This window comes from Glycine max, chromosome 12, assembly GCF_000004515.6.
Source record: "Glycine max cultivar Williams 82 chromosome 12, Glycine_max_v4.0, whole genome shotgun sequence".
In the NCBI taxonomy this organism is placed as follows: domain Eukaryota; kingdom Viridiplantae; phylum Streptophyta; class Magnoliopsida; order Fabales; family Fabaceae; genus Glycine; species Glycine max.
The window spans coordinates 35649043-35670180 of record NC_038248.2 but is presented as its reverse complement, the minus strand read 5'-3'; the positions used below and the strand labels follow the sequence as shown (position 1 = coordinate 35670180).

The 21138-nt window shown below is 32.3% G+C and overlaps 3 protein-coding genes, 1 long non-coding RNA gene and 1 other non-coding gene across 5 annotated transcripts; 3 read left to right on the top strand and 2 right to left on the bottom strand.

Moving 5' to 3' along the window:
- The first annotated feature begins 3610 nt into the window (after positions 1 to 3610).
- LOC100796036 (uncharacterized protein At4g22758) lies at positions 3611 to 5125 on the top strand. The gene is made up of 2 exons (XM_003540171.5): positions 3611 to 4392; positions 4662 to 5125. Exons 1-2 carry the CDS (start codon positions 4005 to 4007, stop codon positions 4859 to 4861), a joined length of 588 nt encoding a protein of 195 aa, XP_003540219.1. The 5' UTR covers positions 3611 to 4004; the 3' UTR covers positions 4862 to 5125.
- Positions 5126 to 6135: 1010 nt separating this feature from the next.
- Positions 6136 to 9408, top strand: HDT4 (histone deacetylase HDT1-like). Its single transcript, NM_001255404.3, has 10 exons — positions 6136 to 6290; positions 6587 to 6660; positions 6741 to 6961; positions 7141 to 7163; positions 7252 to 7290; positions 7371 to 7543; positions 8352 to 8435; positions 8550 to 8640; positions 8904 to 9048; positions 9134 to 9408. Exons 1-10 carry the CDS (start codon positions 6278 to 6280, stop codon positions 9192 to 9194), a joined length of 924 nt encoding a protein of 307 aa, NP_001242333.2. The 5' UTR covers positions 6136 to 6277; the 3' UTR covers positions 9195 to 9408.
- A 2954-nt stretch (positions 9409 to 12362) lies between these two features.
- LOC100794975 (splicing factor U2af small subunit B) lies at positions 12363 to 15326 on the bottom strand. The gene is made up of 5 exons (XM_003540169.4): positions 14800 to 15326; positions 14629 to 14710; positions 14339 to 14465; positions 13533 to 13965; positions 12363 to 12593 (listed from the first exon to the last, which is right to left on the bottom strand). Exons 1-4 carry the CDS (start codon positions 15121 to 15123, stop codon positions 13551 to 13553), a joined length of 948 nt encoding a protein of 315 aa, XP_003540217.1. The 5' UTR covers positions 15124 to 15326; the 3' UTR covers positions 12363 to 12593; positions 13533 to 13550.
- Positions 15327 to 18604: 3278 nt separating this feature from the next.
- On the bottom strand, positions 18605 to 20523 carry LOC100811985 (uncharacterized). Its single transcript, XR_417249.4, has 2 exons — positions 20180 to 20523; positions 18605 to 19056 (listed from the first exon to the last, which is right to left on the bottom strand). It is a non-coding gene; the product is annotated as an uncharacterized lncRNA (long non-coding RNA).
- Positions 20501 to 20583, top strand: TRNAL-UAA (transfer RNA leucine (anticodon UAA)). Its single transcript has one exon. It is a non-coding gene; the product is annotated as a tRNA-Leu (tRNA).
- The last annotated feature ends 555 nt before the right edge of the window (positions 20584 to 21138 follow it).

Genomic DNA, 21138 nt, shown 5'->3' with positions numbered 1-21138 from the left:
TTTTTAAAATTATCTCAAAGAATTGTTCATAAGTATTTTTTAAAATAAATTCAACCGAACACTTAGTCATTTGATTACTGTAGTAGGCATCCGTGGCAGCCTTTCATCTCCCTTATTACATATCATCTTTTGAACTAATTGCCGTCCATTTGTTACGATCGTGTCCTTAACCAATAACTAGAGACATCGTAAAAGTCCATGAAATAAATAAAAGTTCCACAAGAAAGAAAAAAAGGAATATGGGGTCTACTTACATATTTCTCTCACAGTCTCACACCTCACCTGATGAGTATCAAACCTTATCTCCAATCAAATAGATATGAAAAAAATAATTAAATATTAGTAGTGTAAATTTTTTAATACAATCATTTAATCATAATTTATTATATATAATAAATTTATTAATTTTTAAAATAATTTATCTTAAAATAATTTAAATAGTACAAACTACTCCATCCCACTTTTACTCGTTTTCATCCGTTGCCTTAACTATTCTCCACAATGAATCTTAGTCAATTAGTGAGGCTGATTGTGTAAGAGTGTAAGACTGTGTAAGAGTGTAAGAAAATGTTAAAAGGTTATTTTTAAATATTTCAAAAGTGTATTGATTGGTGAACATTTCTCCGCTCTAAGCATGTAATTAACATTTATTATTTTTTTAAATCTTTTTTTCTCCCATATTATATTAACAATTATATTTACTTTTCTATCATTTATTATCACCTATCACGGAGTATATTCTCTCATTTAAAAAACTATACCTAATGTTAGTTACTGTTTTCTAAGTTTGTGTTGCTGTTGCGTATGCGAATGTTTAGTTCATAATGCAGATAGAGATCCATGTATCCATATGCAATCGAATAGGTTGGGAATTGTGGGGAAGAGAATATTGGCAAATAGCCTATTTAATACCACAGTAACAAGCTTATCCTGAAATTGTTTCCACAGCCTCCAACAGTCCAACTTGTTCAACTCACGCAAATTACTAGACAATTTAAAATAGGCAAAATTGTAAAATTGATCCCCCACTTTATCTCTAATTATGGATTTGGTCTTCCTATAATTTAATTCACAAATTTGGTCCCCAATTTTATAAGTAAATCCCTGCAAAATTGGTCCTATAAGTCCGATTTGGACGTTGACCGTTAACTTCAGACATTGATTGTTACGTGTTAATGTTACGTATGACTGCCACGTGCCAATGACACATGTCAACGTTTGAGTGGTTCCATGTAAAAACTTCATTTTTTGTAGGTAAAATTGTACTTTTGGTCCCCCAGTTTTACTCCAATTTCGATTTTAGTCCCCCTATAGTTTAATTCACACATTTAGTCTCCCAGCTTTATAAATCCTTTATAAATTGTTCCTGCAAAATTTGTTTTTTGAATGGTTTAGCTACTGGTGCTAGAGACATGGTAGGTCTTGATAAATCTTGCACTTCTTTTTCATTGCAAGTTTTTCACTCACTTGGAACCCAGAGAAAAATCACTTTTTGTCTCTTTCCCATTTCCGGGGTTGTTCAACTTGGGAAAGTGGTGCATGAATCTCAACCTGGGTCAGAAATTTTCATATCTCTTACTTTAACAAGTTTTGTAATAACCCCCTATTTTTTTTTCTTTTTTTGCTCTTCCATGCGGTATTATGCGTATACGACTACTTAAGTGACCTATGTATGACAATGGTATTTTTGTTTGAAATTTGAAATACAACTTTTCCAGTAATAAAATTTGGCTGAATTTATAAAGGGATTTATAAAACTGAGGGACCAAATGTGCGAATTAAATTATAAGAGGACCAAAATCGAAATTGGAGTAAAACTGAGGGATCAAAAGTACAACTTTATCTACAAAAAATGAAGCTTTTAAAGGAAATTACTCAGACATTGACACGTGACAGTCAACGTCTGAAGTTAACGGTCAACGTCCAAATCGAGCTTCCTGGACCAGTTTTGCAGGGATTTATAAAATTGGGAGACCAAATTTGTGAATTAAATTATAGGGGAACCAAATCCAAAATTGGAGATAAACTGGGGGACCAAAAATATAATTTTACCTTTAAAATAAAAAATACTATGTCTATATGCATGTTTAACATTATAGTAAATTTTCATCTTCTTTATATTATTATTGTGCATCTCAAGGGTAAATATTGGAAAAAAACCTCATCAATAAACTACCAAACAAATTACATAAATAAATTTAATATCACAAAATCTTAAGAATTGATTTTTTTTCACTTATAAATTATTCAACTTTTTTATTTTTATCACACTCATGTTCCAACAATTATTTACATATTAATAGTCACAACCTTCAAATCATGATGAGCACTAATTGTTAAAAATCAAATCAGGATCATTTGTGTGGCCATGTTTGGACCTTTTGAGGACATAATGACATAGAATGGCAAGAATGAGTTATCCCAAACTCCCATTCCTTTCACGTGTCTTTTTTTTGTCTTGCTTCGGCTTTTGCTGGGACTGTTCAGTAACCACCATCACTTGGATTTCTGTTTATTCGATTGGCACTGCGCTTTTGGGCTAGTTAGCCACACTTCTAGTTGTGGCCTGCACCGGAAGATACAAATTAGTAGACAAGTTAAAGTTAATCATTACCACCCAATAAATTAATAAAATGAAAATTGGTAACATTATACTAGATTCCTTTTATAGTCACGCCTATGGTTTGAAAATGCACGTGATCAAGGTCTTTGAATAAATATATCCCAAAATAAGCAAATCACCCACAAATCCAAACATGTTAGTTTGATGACTTATGGCTGTGAAAACATCCTTAAATCCAATACTAGATATAAAAAAAGGTACCATAATTTTAGAGGTGCAAGAAGAAAATAGTAACAAAAAACATTTCATTTATCAAACAATTAAATAAGTTTTTTTTTTAAATGATCAAATAAAGTTTTTTTTTTCAAAATAAAAATTAATTAAAATATCTTCTCAAACACATTCTAAAAAATAAACTAAAAAAAATTAAAATGACAAGAAAACTATATTGATAGAAAAGGTGAACTACCAATTAATTTGAATGGTGAAAATATAAATTAAAAAAAATTAACGAGAAAGTAAATTGACAGAAGAATTAGAGACGAGAAATCGTAAGTTAATAACTAAGTAAAAGTTGAACAATAATTTGTTCTCTTTTCTCATCACGAATCAAATAAGGCAATATTTTTTTTCTTTTCTTTTCTTGAAACAAATTAAATAACGAAACACATCTTTCTCTCCCTTTTGATTATCTTCACTAAAAATTCTCTCCTTAAAAATAAAAGACACTCTTAAATAAACAAACAAAAAGATGCTCGTACCTTAAATTTTAATGGAATAAAAATATTGTGTAGTTTAAATGACCTTGAGAAAACATTTATTATGATTTAAAATGGGTTCATCACCCTTGCCCAAATGGCCTATCCCTTTTGGACTTATCCCAAGCATCCTAAAATTAATTTCCCCACATTCTTTTCACTTTTGTTTGGTGTCGCAGCAGTAACTAATTTTTCTACAGCAAAACATTTACCCTCCTCACACGTGTCACCCAAAATCTGGCTTACCCATTCCCATATCTCAACTCCAATCACATTTCTTGCTTAGAAGGCTCTCCGCGAATTCCTCACGAAACCTCCATAAACTAGTGAACTCTTTATTTATATTTTTAAATTAAAAATAAAAAAAGAATCCCTTATTATATTCCGTTTGGCCGTATAAATTAGCATCAAACGCAACCACTCTTCAAACTTCAAAGCCCTCCTTTGCCTCTCTCTCTTCGCTTATTGTTGCACCTTCCTCGTAAAAGATAACTCCCGGTCGGCGTGCATAGCCGCCGATTGAGGCAAAAAAAAAACACAAAACACACTGTAGCTCATCACAGCCAAACGCGGCGTCAACGATGACGAGCTTCTGAAATTCCAACTTCGCCCTTCTTCTCTGTGTATATTCTTTTTTATTTATTTATTATTATTTCTATTATTTTTTCGGTGAGGTTAGCTCCATGCCTAGTCCCAAGAGCAGCCGCAGCGGCCAGATCGAGAGTCACCGGAGGGGAAGGTCGTCGTCCTTCCACGGCCAGTGCGCGATGTCTGTCGGTCAGCTCCACCGTCCGAAGACGGTTTCCGACCTCCCGTCGCTCAGAAGCCTCGCCGGAACGGCGCCGGCGCCTATGCCGGAGGGATTGCCTAGACAGCCGCCGAAGATGCTGCTGAAGGTGACGGTGCTGAGAAGCCTCGCGCCCGTGCAGGTGCTGATGACGCCGGGATCCACCGTCCGCGACCTGATAGCGGCGGCGGTGCGGCAGTACGTGAAGGAAGGTCGCCGGCCAATCTTGCCGTCCAGCGAAGTCTCCGAATTCGACCTCCATTATTCGCAGTTTAGCCTAGAAAGTAAATCTCTAATAAATTACGAACAAAATGTAGATATAATTTCATAAATAGTTTCTAATCATAGAATTAGAGTTTCATCTCAACGTTGATAATTGTTGGAATCGCGAATTATCGAAGTGAAATTGTAATTTTGCTCAGGAAATAGTTCTAAACTACCTCTAACTTTATTCATAAATTAACTAGTCCTTTGGTTTCTTTTTATTCTCTTGAAAAATCAATTGATTTGGATTTGTGTTGTTGTGATGTTAATTTTTTGTTTTTCTTTTCAGGTTTGGATAGGAAGGAGAAGCTGCTAGAGCTTGGATCTAGGAACTTTTTTCTATGTCCGAGAAAGCCAGCTACAACAGTGGAAGATGGCGTAACGACGTCGTTTGCGTCTTGTGCGAAAGAGGCAGAGAAAGAGAGGGAGGGATATGGTGGTGGTGGTGGTGGGTTTGCTTGGTTCAAACTCATGCAGTTCATGATGTGATTGGTTGGTTGATTAGTCATTATTGTTATTTTATTTCAATTGAAATGTCTTTTTTATTTGTCCCAGAATGAATGGCCGGTTACTTGTAAAAAATAATAGGTTGGCTTGGCAATTAGGTACAGGGTTTGAGATTTGTGTGTAAGCAAAGCAAAATTGTAAAATAGCATGTATGATTTTTAAACACATACATGGTAATGTTAAAGCTTTCAATTGCAAAATTGTAAAAATTATATGTATAATCTTATAGTTCCTTAATTTGGTTCATTTTCTCTTTCCTTTGTATTTGTAAAGTTTATCTGTCCTTTTCCTCTGTGACAAGAATTCCCCATTAACGAAAACTATGCAATGTTTTGTTAAATTAACCGCGTAACATAGAAGTTGACACGTTCCTTGTTTAACGGAGAGATTGCTTCTGCTTCCGCTTTCCTGTGTGGCGAGGAACACGGTTTGGATTTGTTTTTTAATGTAAGAAAATTAAGTATACATAAAGAGGTGGTATTTTTTTTTGTGTATATTTGAATAAATTGAAAATTATTAATAAATTTGTTACGGTGAATGAACATGTAAACAAATTAAAAAGTATTTTAATCACGGATTGCTATGATAAAAAATTCTTTACCTAACATTATAACAAAATTAAACTGTTTGTGGTTGACAAAAACAAAATTAAACTTTTATTATTTGTAAATTATGCACGTAAGCATTGAACCATGACTTCACTGAAAAAGGCCTAGCACGCCTCGCAACACATAGTAGGCTCAAATTGTATGATGCATTAAGCAGACCCAAAAATAGAAACGGCCCACAGACCCAAATGCATAAGAACTGTGAGAAAAAAAAAAAAAAGGAGAATGAAAAGAGGCTTAGGCCTAAAAAAGGGGTCTTCCTATCTGCACCTAGCAAAATTGCTGATACATCCAGCAATTGCACAATCTTCCCGCTTTGTCCTTCCTTAAAATGGATACGAAATGTTTAACAACCAACTGAGGCTTATCAGAATGATACTCTAACCAATTAAATTAATAAACCAATTTTAGTGTTATATATAATAACATTATTTATTTTATAATATAATTAGTTTATTAACTCAGTTGTTAGAGTATCATGTTAATAATGTGAAAGTCACATATTTTGACTCTTACTTGGACCATTATTTTACTTATGACTGTATTATTCACATGGATTAACATATAAACAAAAAACAGTTAAGAACTTTTTAAAATTTTGTTTTAATGTTGGATGCACTTACCAACACCCCTAAAAAAACCCTAGTTGGCGCGGCACAACCCACCCAAAATACAAACCTTCATTTTTCTCATTCACGGCTATAAATAATCTCAAAAACCCTTCCAAACCCTCACTTCGCCTTCCGCTTCCGGCGCCATATCGCGTATCTTTCTCTGTTCTATTCCTACGATGGAGTTTTGGGGTAGCAACCTTCTCTTATTTATCTTTTTCTTTTTCTAATTTGTTATTTTTTCTTCTCTGGCCACTGTCTGAACGATTGTTAAATAAATGTCTTTTTCTTCAGTCATACACATTAACACGAATTTATGTATACCTGCCGTACTTTTCTTTTTGTCGTCGTTTTTTCTTATGTTTTTTTTTTTTTTTTTATGTATGTGGTCAGTGAGTTTTTATAATGCAACAATAAGAATACGTGTGCTCATTAATTTGTATTAGGGTTTTATGTAGCAGCATCTGATACATTGTTTTTTGATTTAGGTGCCGAGGTTAAGGTTGGTGAGTCTGTTAAGGTAGATCCAGCCGAATTCGAGGCATGCATACACCTTTCTCAGGTTAGGGTTGTTCTGTTTTTTTTTTTGTGTGTTTGTTTTTTTGTCTGCGTGGACAACATATATGACGTGTTACTGTGTAGGCTGCTCTTGGTGAGGCAAAGAAAGACAAATCAAATGAACCAGTTGTTCTCTACTTGAAAGTTGGTCAACAGAAATTTGTCTTGGGAACCCTTTCCAGGGAGAAAATTCCTCAAATACCTCTGGAATTGGTTTTGGAAAAGGAGTTTGAGCTTTCCCACAACTCAAAGAATGCCAGTGTTCATTTCTGTGGATACAAGGCATTTTATGATGCTGGCGATGAATATCCTTGTCAATTACTTATTGTTGTTAAAACTAATATTTTAATGTCCCATGTTTATTTGGAGCTATATACAAATGAATTATTGCAAACTGAAATCTGTTAGATTACTAGCTTAATATTTGTCATTGCTTTTTTTTTTCATTTTTTTCCCTTGACTTCTGTTGTGTTTCTGCTGGCACTAGCGAGGAGGATGAATTTACTGGTGAGGCTCAAACATTTACCTTAGACCTGTTATTATATTTGGATTTTTTTACTTGGCAGAACATTTTTCATTTTTTTTAATTGGACAGATAGCGAAGAGGATGTTCCATTGCTTAAAGCAGAGAATGGTACCTTCTTAATACTAAGTTTATTGTTTGCTGTCTATGTTACTAGATAGGTGACTAATTGGCTTATATCTTATGTTTAGGAAAACCTGAAACAAAAGCTGAAGAGTTGAAGGTACCTGAATCTAAAAAAGCTGTTGCCAAGGCTAGTGCATCAGCAAAACAAGTCAAGATTGTTGAACCGAAAAAAGACAATGAAGAGGACTCTGATGATGATTCTGACGAAGATGATGATTTTGGAAGTTCTGATGAAGAGGTACTGAATTGCTTTTGCTGTGATTTTTTTACTTGTTTATTTTTTGTGGGACATGAAGTCCATTTTGTCCAATATACACAATGAGATACTTTTGCTGAAAAATGTTTGTGGTGCTTTTGTATTTAGTCTAGAATATTCATGATATCTTCAATAAAGAGAATGTCTTGATCTTTTGCTGCCTAAGTGGTTCTGCAAGAAAAGATGGAACTGTAAACTAATTGTTTTGTTTTGTAATGTTCATCTTTCTTCCTTACAATGAGAAAGACACAAGAAAAAGAAGTTTGAATTGCAAGCTAATTTTTTTTATGTTTACATGTTATAACTGGTTCTTATTTCTTTTGCTATTCTGTTATGATGTTGTGGAGAGCGATGGCCCTAAAATGAGACTTTCAATTGAACATGAATCAGTCCAATCCTAGCTCCATACCCTGCAGTAGTTTTTTTACGTCCATACTTTGCATTTGAAATGCCACTTGTATCAAGTTAATCTAGAGCTTTCTTTCAAGTACTGCTTATAAATCTATGTACATCATTCAGAACAAAGGAATTAGCTCTTTAAAGAATTTGCATTTTTAAGTAGAAGCCAGATTTGTGAATAGTATCAACCTGCTCTTAATTACATTTTTTCAAAATAGTAACAACAACTTGTAACCCAAGAAAAGATGGAACTGTAAATAATTATTTTACAGTTCCATTAACCACATGGGAGAACATAATATAAAAATCCAAAGAAAACTCTAATTGACTGTTGATCTTTAAACTTTGGGTGCAAGATTTATTTGTAACTTTTCACTGTTGATCTTTTTAGATGGAGGATGCTGATAGTGACAGTGATGATGAGAGTGATGACAAAGAAGATGATGATGAAGAAACCCATCCTAAGAATAAGAAGGTACTGGGTTAATGGCATAGTCTTTAATGTGTTTTTTTTTTATGATGGTAATGGTTGCTGGCTGTAATGGGGTAACTTAGCAAATATCTTTGTACTTGACTTCATGTTTTGTAGGCAGATCTAGGAAAGAAGAGACCCAATGAATCTGCATCAAAAACTCCAGTTTCCTCCAAGAAAGCTAAGAATGCCACTCCTGAAAAGACTGGTGAGACTAATTATATATGTACTGACAGTTCTGATTTTCTCGATGTGGAATTGGATAAGCTTGTATTTCATAGTTACTTGATATAGTGCTAAATCTTTGTAAATGTATGCTTGCATGTGTCAGTGAATATGTTTACATTTGCATACAGTAGTGGTTGAGTGTCAGGTGTTAATTTTAAATTGGAGTCTGGTCACTCTACTAATTCTCCTTGTTTATATCTATTTATTATACACTAGTAATCTCTGCTTTAATTTGTGTTTTAGATGGTAAGAAAGGTGGACATACAGCAACTCCTCACCCTGCGAAGAAAGGTGGAAAGACTCCCAGCAGTGAAGCCAAAGCCAAGACTCCCAACAATGAAGCCAAGACTCCCATGTCTGGTGGACTCTCTTGCAAAAGCTGCAGCAAGTATGATTTTATCAAAACCCTAAGCTTTGTTTTGTTAAATTGGATCGTGACTGATTTTCTTTAAAAAAAAAATGGTTTTAACCAGGTCTTTCAACTCTGAAAGTGGTCTGCAACAACATAACAAGGCAAAGCATGGTGGTCAGTGATATTTTTGCAGTTGGTTAACCAGGTCTTTCATGTATTATTTTTGGCTTATGTAATAGAGTGAGTATCCTAAGGACGTTAGGCATCTGTCCTTGTTTTTGGCCTAGTAAACCGTGGTGGTGTCAAGGTGAATGCATGTTTCGGAAGTTTTGTTTGATATTTTATTGGGAACTTCAATTATTATCTAAGATTATTGCGGTTAGATCTTTTGCTGCTTATCTTTGTTTATATTAAATTTATGCTGGTGAGGATATATGGGTTCTATAAAGGTGCCTTCCCTTCTCGAGCTTGGTAAAGAAAAACATTGGCTTGCCCTACATTGAGTATAACTATGCCCAAACTCAGTCCTTATATAATAAAATTTAGTTACTCTTAATATTAGTTTGTTATAATTTCAAGTCTTTAACTTAAGTTCACATTTGAATTTCTAAATGTCATCAAATTATCAGTGTTTTAAATTTGCCTATTTTTCTAAAAGGGTTTCGATTAAATACTCGCTTTCAACCATTAATGACCTACCTAATTGATTATGATTTTTTTGAAAAATGCAATTATATAGACTCACAATACTGTAATTTCTCTCTTTACTAGTAAAAATCGTTTCACAGTTCACCGCCTCTCAAAACAGAACTATCCCCTCCATGCTACACACTTCCCACATGTAAGTCTGAAGACTGTCACAATTAAAAAACAACGTAATAAACTTGCAAAAGGCAAAATTGGTTACTGTCACGATAATTTGTCAGCTTTATGTGTAATTTGTGTACAAATCAAATTATTTTCAATGAGTCTAGGGAATAACTCCCTGTTCTATGGTTTCCAGATAAATGATAATACAGTACGATACTCTCAAAAAATATTAGTACGTGTAAAAATATCCTCTTTTTTAACTTTTGGTATTATTCTGATGAAGTGAAGCTTGTTCATAGGTATTTCGAGAATATTACACGATGATTTTTTCCATGATAAATTGGGGTGGTAAGACAAAAATATGCAATATTGTTTCATAAATTGCAAAAAGAAAAATTAGATAAATTTTATTTATAAAATCAAATTGTTTTTCACCAAAGTCTTTGTTATGTGCTACTAGTACTATTATGATTGTTTAGAAAAGAGGAAACAATTGCGTTTCAAATTAAAAAAAAAAAAAGGTATAATACTACCAATAAAACATACTGTTGAGTTGTTTCACACAATAAAATTGGCAAAACGGTTGTTTCTTAATAGATGTTTATTGCTTCAGTTTCTCACCTTTGCAATGCCAATCAAGAGTCTTGTGTAGCAGGGAGGGGCTTTATAGAGTGTACAGTTGAGAGGCGGTAAAATGAGAAACAATTAAATATATGGTAAAAAGAGATATTACAATATTGTGAGCCAATAAAATAAATAGGAGATAATGTTAGTCCCCATAATATTTTGTTATTTTGTATTAGTTCCTTTAAAGTTATTTGATAGGGAATAACAAAAGTGATAAATATATTTTAGAGACATAAATGAAAAAATAAATACATTAGAAGGACAAATAAAATATCAATAACCAAAGATGATTTTTTATTATTTTATTAAGAAACTCAATGGAATGAAAAAGTTAGTACAAACCCAAAATAAAATGTCAATTTTTCAGAAACCTGAAACATATATAAGTTGATAGGTGAATTTTTCTCAGTATACTCTCTTATGCCCCTGAACTTGGTGCGTGGATAGGTGAATTAATAATATTGGATAGGCTTTGATGCATTCAAATATAGGTTTTAACTTAACTCAATTTTACAAATTAGCTAATAGAAGGTTGTCCATACAACTAATATATTATCTTGACAATATCTCTGATAAATATGAAACTTGATTTTTTTTAAAATATTAAAAAATAAAAAAAGTCACATTAGATGAGAAGAAGAAACGGGGGAAAAAGTATATAAGTGTGGCTTGTTTTAAAAAATGTCTAGACTCTTAAACACAACTTATATATTCTTGTTTTCCTCATCCGATCTGATGTCAGACTTTTTTTCAACATAGAGTACATTCATATACATTAATCTTATTTTAATATTTATACAATATATGTAATTATGTTTTGTAATAAGTAATCCTTTAAATTTCAATTTCTATTGGATAACAAAGATGAGAGAAAGATGACATCAATCAAACGAAAGACCAAATAATTTAAGCCCAAGGGTTGGGCTATGAAAGTTTAAGCCTACATTTAAATTCGCCTAGTTTAAGACAGCCTAAAATTTGTCAAGACTATCGCGAGCCATGCATAATTTTTAATTCATTTTTTTTGGAAGGGGTATCTTCCTTCCAAATAATGGATCCAAAAAACATTTATAAAAAACCTGCACTTGCACTTACCTGTGAATTAAAACCTACAATTTGTCATACGTAATTTTCTTTTCCCCCTCTCAAGGAACACAAATGAAACCGTTAACAATAACATTTCTAAATGATATTTTTTTTTCCTGGATGTGTAAAGATTATGTTAGTTCTACTATATCATTTTATTTTTAAATTGCAATACTAAATATCGTAATACTAAATGAATAATTTAATATTAAACTGTATATTATGAAAATTAATTTGGCAAAACTTTAAGATTCAGGAGCCAATTTATCATTAAGTTAAAGCGTTAAACACAACATAATTATCATATTTTTCACACATCAGTGATTAAATCAATTTTTGTTCTTTTAAAAATTAAATCATTATCAAATTACATATTGAAGGACCAAAAAATAGTCATTTTCTCTAAAAAAGAATAGCAAAGTTTTTCAATTAACGTTGCCCACCGTATTCTATGGAAAAAAAAATCTATTTCTCCAAAAAAAAAATCAAATTAAATATAAATAAGATTAATTTGAATGAATATACCTATATCTATCACTAAGTTATAGAAAAATAATTCTGATTAAATCTATTTTAACAACCTAAAATTTCAAACATCTAATCAACAACTCTCTTTTGTTTTTATCTCTTCTATCTTTTTCTCTCTCTCAAGTTGTAGAGAACTCAAAGTTATCCAAAAAAACATTTTTCTTTTGATTAGTGCCCTCCCTCCTCCCCCCCAAAAAAAAACAGTTCTTCCTTACTAGCCCAGTCATCTAGCCATCCAAACACAAGGTTATCAAGGAAATGCATGCACGTCGATAATGTATTAAACGTTCAAAAGCTGCTTCCTCAAAGTAACAATTTTACAAGCGCACAATTGGGTTCGAAGGTTTACACACTAAAAAAATCCTAATATGCCAGGAAAAAGAAAACTAAATAAAATTATAAAAATGAAGCCATCTTCCTCAGAGCCTGCACAAATGCAGCAAGTAAACCAGCCAAGGCTTCTCCTACAAACACGATTACTTGCCAGCTGAAAGATCCGTTAAAACATCCTCAAAGAGCAAGCCATGAACCTGTACACAAATTCCACGGTAAACTGCAATTAACTAAAGGGCTCGTTTCTTAGAAGAAGCAGGGATACCTGAACCTGCAAAACTCATAACAGCGTAAGATCATGCTACTTCATATTCCAAGAGGAAAAATTAATTAAACATTGAAAACAAAAACCCCTATCAAAGAGTTGAAACTGCTCGTTCATTAGTCTTCATGTTGATCAGTGTACCTGACTGTAAAATAATGCATACATTCAACAACTGCAAATCAACCACAGTAACAAGCATACAAGAGCAACATACGTTGGAATGTTAATAATTAACCGGTTGAGAAAAGGGACATTGCTGTAAGGACTATATTAGCTATAATGCTGTAAGGCTATTTTGTAATCTGTGAATGGCGGGGAAGTGAATGAAAAACTGACACCACCTCTGAAGAAATAAACAGCAATGAATGAAAACAAAAGAGAAAACAATATTGAAAGATAGAACCTGCAAGAACTCTTGCCAAAGGACAATTAGGCACTTGCAAGAAAAACACAAGGCAGGAAGATCATCTTAACACATTTTCAGCTGTTCTTCATACATACAGTGTAAACAAGAAAGGACTCAGTATCTCTAATACATTCTATCAATAAAGAGTGCAACAAAACTAGCTTTGAAGAATATTGAAAACATGGTTCAAAGCAGTGAAATATTTTGGGAAACCTACATAGTTATAGCACAAGCATCCACACACAATCAAACACCATGCACAATAAAAAAATGTAAAAAATCTCAAAAGTAAAAAGGGGGGAGGGAGGAAGGAAGAAGGAGACACATTCCATATCTTAGAGCAGTGCACCTGCACAGCGGAAAATGGGTGGTGAGCTGTATTTTTTCTATGGGTGGCCTATGCTAGAATAAAATCTCTTGCCAAGGTCTAAATGAATAGGCAAACAAAAGGGAGAGAGCACAAACCATTACAACATAAACAGATCATTGTCCCTCCTGAGGTGATTGCGGTTCCTGCTCCTGCTGCTGATGCCCATGATGTTTGCTAGCATTACCATTATTGATTTCCTCAGCATTAACCTTATACCCAGGTTCTTGGTCTTCCCTCTCCCTGTTCCATTGCTCAATTCTGGCACGTCTCTCCTCACTGCCATCTCTAACCGGACTATGGTGCCTCCTCCCTCCAGGACTTCGGCTGCGACTTCGTCCTCTCCTATGTCTAGGACTTGTGCTCCTGTGTCTCCTGCTGCGACTCTCATGATGGTGGTCCCTGTCATCATACTTTCTGCTATGACTTCGATGAGACCGCTCCTCATGGCTTCGATGCCTGTAAGGACTCCTGCTTCTGCTTCTGCTGTGCCTTCCATGGGACTTCCCAAACAACTGACGCCTCAATTCCCTGTACATATCATAGATCAAATAAATTTAAGCTTTAAGTTTTGAAGCATATTTGGATGCACAATATATGATCCAGAATCACATTGACATACTAGCTAACATGATTATAAATAAATGTTCACATCTTTGATTCCAGTCTTCCAGAATTGATTTTGAGTTCAAGTAACTTCATTGCTTTTCGCATTGGATTTCTATATTGAGCTTTACTGGTAAGTAGCTTTTAGAATAAAAACATTCAAGCATAAATCACTCACTTAAAAAAAAAAAAAATTGTAAGCTTCAAAACCATTTAGTTCAAAATTAATTTAGCAAACACTCACCCGATCACACGCAATCAATATTGCAAGTATTAAACACCGAAGAAAAAACAATACCTGCTAATTCTCTTCAAGTGCATGAAGTTGCAATAACCACCACGGTTGCAAGTATTCTCCTCATACTGCCTGCAAGTAGCTTCTCGGAAATCCGTCACCGGCGAAAAATCAACAATAATTGGCCGACCTGCAACCATAAAAACCAACATTTCGCATCCAATCTTCAAAAAGAATTACAATTACATCTCAGTATATAAATTAAGCACACGGAATCATGTGCATTCATCAACCTCATACATACATTTTGAATGAGAAATTGCAGACAAAAAAGAAAAAGCGAGAAAACTAACCTGCATAAAACCTTCCAGTGAGGTTCCTAACAGCATTAGCGGCATGCTCCTCCTCTCTGAACTGAACGTACACATTCCCCACCTGAAAACGGCCGCGTTTAATTAGAGGCCTGGACGAATGAAAAATGAGAAAAACGAGAATAGGGTTAGGGTTAGGGTTAGGGGACGTACCATGTGGTCGGCGAGGTTGTCGCAGACATTGAGGCTTTCGATATCACCGTACTTGGAGAGCTCGTCGAAGAGGTCTTCGTAGAACTCCTCGAAGTGGTCCTGGATTTTGCGAGGGTCGATGGGGTGGCCGTGGGCGTCGACGCCGGGGGTGATCATGTCAGGGCGCTGGTACATGTTGGAGAGGAGAATAGTGGGGCTTATGCTCGGCTTCGTGTGGAGACGCGAGCACCGGTCGCCGTGCCTGCACGCGCCGATCTTGAAGTAGAACGGGCAGTTCACCCTGTCCTTCTCCGTCCCGAATATCGATGCCAAGTGCTCCGCCATTGCCGCCGCCGCAACCACACACAGATCAAATGAGATTCGATTTGATTTCTCTTCGAATTCTTCGTTGCTGTTGTTGTTGCTGCTGCTGCTGCTGCCTAGGGTTTGCGAAGTTGGGAATTTGTAGTGGCAGGGAGAATCCGGGATGGTAAAGGATAGGTTCTTTCTAGATAGTTCTGTTAAATCTGCGGAAATTTATTTAGATTAATTTTATTTAAGTTGACGACAAAACTAAATACTAATTTTAATATATAAATTATATTTTAATTTATGATAAAAATTCATATTGTGATCGTAGATTATTTTTAACTTTTGATAATTTCTTTTAAAAATAATTATCAATTATATCATTATAAATAAGGTTTGTTTGGTTATATAGGCAACATTGTATTGATTATTTTCCTATCGAAATTATGCTAATTATTTTATTTTATTTTAATTCATGAAAATAAATAATTATAAAATTAAGGTAATTATAAAAGGTACATATTTTGATTAATTAATTAAATACTGAATGAAATTTGATTTTATATAATACCATAATCAATTTATTAAGTTTTATGGAATTTTATGTAAATATTAATGTTTGTGATTTGATAATTCAAGTTTTTTTGTCTTATCATTATATTAGTGTGAAATATCTATTAGCTTTGTCATTGATTAATATTTATGGAAAAACTTGACTAGTCACTTATGATAAAAAAAATTTTCAATCATATATTTTTCATCTACAATGCTCAAACTCAAAATCTTGTTTCAGGAGATTAAAATTAATTTAACTCGGACCAATGATTTGTTGGTATTTGATCATTGAAGTTATCCTACTTGTTGTTATTTGATTATTCAAGTTATTATTTTAAAAAAGTTTAGTGGTACTATAAATAATTTAAGTCATTCTATCATAAATCATTATTTGTATAACTTCTAAGATAATTTTATAAAAATTAATAAACTTGTCATAAATGATAGTTTTTTTATACATAAATAATAATTTATTGTTGAATGATAGTATAAAATAGTTTTACATTATCAATATATAATCATTTTTTCATAATTTATTTAGTAAATAACATACTTGTGACGCACTCTTTTTTGCTTGTGTCATGTCTTTTAGTCATGACTTTGGTTGGAGTCCATTGCGTGTACTAAAATTTAAAATGATCAAAAAGTTTGGAAATTACAAATTTTAATGTTTTTTTTTTACTTAATTCATCTTTTTAATTCATTACAACAACAAGCCTATAGCTTAGCCAATATCAAGTCCATACCAACTTCTTTAGAAGAAAAAAAATCAGCTCAATGCTTTTATATTAAAATTCATTTAGTTAAAAATATCAAACTCTAGATTCTAGTCCATTCTGAGAGTCTTTTTAACTTATTCACAAGAGTTTCACCTTGTTAACTAAGTAAGTTTTAATAAAAACATTAACTTAATTTACTTTCTAAAAAAGTTTGATTTGATCTAGGTTTGATGTAAACTAAGACATAGGGCCTTGACGGACATTGTAGTGGTCTTGAGTATAAATCTTGATATTCAACTATATTAAATACCTGAAGGAAAAAATTTGTGATCCATGTTACTCTTAGTTGACTCAAGCAAGGGATAATTATAGTCTATTAATATATTAATTTAGATATTTTTTTATCTTATTCCACTAAAGTAATATCTCTTTTTTAGTTATAACAATTTACTTAAACAAATCATAGAATATATATCTAATCATTTAATTAACAATATTATGTAAAAAAGTTAAAAGAAATAATTTGAAATTTAGTAAGAAAAGAAGGTATTCATAAAAATTGACTTAACAAAAAAATTCAATAAAATAAAAAAATCTTACCATACATAAAATTTATAAATATTATATTTTTTATACAAATTAGTGCATTATAATTCAATCTTATTGATAAATGCAACTTTAAATATTAATTAGTACTAATTATATTTTATTGCAAACTAATTAATTGATATGTTGGATATTTAATTTTCTTAATTAGTTTCATTTGACTATATTAATGATACTGGATTGTTGATTAATTGGTACACCATACATTGATCATTTGGATTCAAACTATATCTAAGACTTAAATATGTTTTTAGTCTTTTAAATATGAATAATTATGTTTTTAGTCATTTAAAAAAGAATTTATTTTTGTTAGTCCCTCAAATAAGTTACTTTTAATTCATCTTATTTTTTATGTTAATAATGTTAAATTTGTAACAATTTATCACTGAAAAAAATGTTTTTCTTTGTAATTTAATTTCCTTAAAAATAATATTTGACAATTTAAAACAACCCCAATAAATAAAAATTATGACAATTCTTAAAAATAATCTTTGACAATCTTTTTATTTTTCTTCTTTAAAACCATTAAGAATATGTAAAAAGGTCACCAAATCAGAGTCAAATATCTTACGCTTTAAAATCACCAAAAATTATTTTAAGAAAATTATAAATAATTTTGATTATTAAAAATCATTACAAATTAAAAAAATGATGAATACATTGAATAAAGAGGGACTAAAAGTAACTTTTAAAAAAATTGAGGGACTGATAAAAATAAATTATTTTTATACGATAGAAAAATAATAATAAATTACACTCTTATCCCCTATTTTTTTTTTTCAAATTGCACCCGATGTTCCTTCCTTTTTTTACATTACTTTTATCCCTTTTGTTCTTTAACTAACATCAATTGTCCTAATATTTTTGCTACACTCGCACCCCATGTGTTTTTCTCAAATTGCACCCGATACTCTTCCCTTTTTTACATTGCTTTTACCATATTTTGTTAACGTCAGTTGAAATATGGAGTAGACGAAATTGTCCTAACATCCTTGTTAAATATTCAATAACAAATTAATAATTGACCTTATGAATGAACTTTTCTTAAGACAATAACAAATTTTCCTTTAATATAACTTTTGATTGAAACATTATATCAAACACTCAACCATAAAAAATGAATATTTCAAAGAAAAGAGTTAAAAACACAATACAATGAAACACTAAAATTTGAAGCAAATAATCATATTGTTGAGAACACTTCTAACAAAAACACAACAACCAAACATGCCAAAAAAATTGAACTAAAAAAAAAAAGTGTTAAACATGCGTACCAACAAGATGAGTTCAAGTTCAACAAAAAGTTGAATTCACGTCCAATTAGAGAAAAAAAGTAAAAAATTGAAAATAATATCATATCTTTTATGGAGTTAAGAGGGAAAAGATGCAAGTATTTTAAACATAAATTTTCATTAAAAATTATGTGATCAACATGTATCTACTTTCTGTTAAATTATTAAATAGTGTTTAAGAGGAAGAAAATCTAGATACAATGTGAAGTAAACAGTTAAGGAAATTTTTTAAGATGCAAAAAAAAAAATATCGGATGTAATTTGAAAAAAATACATGAAATGTAAATATAATTTACTCAAAACATAATTATCCAAATTTAAAGGACTAAAACCATATTTTAAGTATTTAATAAAGAAAATAACTATATTAAATCAAACAACGACTACAAAAGATTAAAATCTCTATTATGTAGTTCTCTTGTTATCTTCAATCTTGATTTACAAAGCAAAGAGTGAAAGGGCAAATTTTTTGTGTTAGCCACCCTAATGGATCTAGAACGACGACCACTTAAACTTCACTTCATTCCATACTTGGCAGCAGGGCATGTGATCCCTCTTTGCCTCAGGCGACCATCATGTGACAGTCATCACCACTCCTCTGCTCAATCAGTCGCAAATCCAGCCCTTCCCTGCAGCTCTTCCCCGCTCAATAAGTGGGCCTCATTGAAATCATGTCTGCTGTCAATAACCTTGCCAACACCGCCATGCTGCTCCGGCCTCCGGGTACCAATTAGGCCATTTACTCCTGGAGCAACACCCACCTCATTGCATCATCGCCGACTCATGTTAAAGTTCAGCTGTCTCAAATGTAAAAAATGATTTATGCGTATATCTATACAAACCAAACCAAACCAAAGTATGTGCACACTTTTTCTGGGGTACAAACAGGCAAAATAACTGTAATATGCGTCTGAACGTCTCCAGGCAGCATTACAGAACACATACCTCTTATACAGTACATATTCATAACACCACAATATCACATACATTTTCGGGTATCATTCCAATTTAACAGGGCATTTTTTATTTACGAATAAGCCTTGTTCTCTGGGCTACAGATTCTCCAAAAGTATAAAGAAAACAACTGTAAAACATCAGACTATTCTACAAAATCAATTTAATCCAAATTATAACAAATTCATTTTACTTCTGAAAATTATATAATTTCAATCATGCTGGTTTTTGTTATACAATTTTAATGACGGGTGAGTAATTAAAATGAATTAATAACTTTAAATACTTGAACAATAATAGGGAAGACTAAAGAAACTTCAAAATTATAATTCAGTATTCAAAGTAAATTTGTAGCATCACCGTGAGCACGGATCAGCTGGCATGAAGTCGAGCTTAACTAGTACTACAAGAGAATTTTGCTATCCATAATGATCTTACTTTAAATAGATGAAATCACTAGAAGAGAGAATACATGTAATCTTGTACCAAAATTAATTTGTTGTGTAATTGAAAAAAAGGTAAGATTTGAAAACAAATAAATAAATAAAAGTCTTACATGAAATTTGGAGAGAAAAAGTTGAAAATCCCTCGGAATGCCAAGCATCGACATGGGAGGGGGCATGGCATGAAAATCAAATGGGTTTCTCAACCTTTGTAGCAACAAGGGTTGCCAAGTTGCGAGAGGGAGCCCCATTATTGATTTTTGAGAAGTAAAAGCCACGCCCCCCTTCAGATTACTAAAATTTTCGTCATTGGGAAATAATGTGTTTGGTTTTCACAATGTGATTTAAAAAAGTTAACAGCTATACTTATACATCTCAAATGTGATTTTATACTTCTCAATGGTTTCCAAACACACTAGAAAAGAAAAAAAAAAAAGGTATTTGATTGTCATCAATTATCAAACATTTTAACACGAATGAGAAGTTGCAGAGATCCAAAAAAAATAACAGAGCAACCAGATACCTAACCGGCATAAAACGTATTGAGGTTTATGACAGCATTAGCGGCATGTTCCCCCGCTCTGAACTGAACAAGCACATTCCCCACCGGAAAACGACCGCGTTTAATTAGAGGCGTGGCGTGGCGTGGACGAATGAAAATCGTAACAAGGAAAGGGACTGGGATTAAGGTTAGGGTAACATGTGGTCGGCGAGGGTTTGCGAAATTGGGGGATGTGTAGTGCCAATTTGGTAAAGGTTCGCGTTTTCCTAGACAGTTCTGCAAATCTTTGGAAAAGTATTTAAGTATATTTATTTTTAATTTGATGCTTGCTAATAATAGCAAGCTGGTTTGCCCGAGAGGTTAAGGGGGAAGACTTAAGATCTTCTGCACATAAGTGCGCGTGGGTTCGAACCCCACAGCCAGCAAGTTTTGCTTAACTTGCTTTAAGTTAATAGTATTAAAAACTAATGCAGCATATGATTATCTTTATTTATTAATTTTTAAAGTAGATTGTTCTGAGTTTTTATTTCATACATTGTTCAGTGTAAAAATAGTTATACTATTAATCAACTACAAATTATTTGAATTAATTTTTAAAATACTTATTGTAAAGTTAACAAATTTATTTTATATAATATTTTTATTGCATAAATTTATGCTTTCATTTTAATTAAATTAAAGTGTTTTTTACTTGTTATTCGAAATGTATATCATTAAAGTAGATTTACAGCAAATAAATTATAAATTTGATTAAAGTTTTAATAATTTTCTACATTATTAACTTAAAAGATCTAAATTGTTTATGAAAAAAGAAGCTCTACTTTTCTTAATTCTTATGTATCCAAAACATGCTTAGTGCTTCATGTGGTCCATGGTTCATAATCATAGTCATAGTAGTAATAATAATATTAATGTTATTTAATATTTTCAAAGAATAATTATATAGATAATAAGAAATTAGTATCCATTTAAAATAAAAA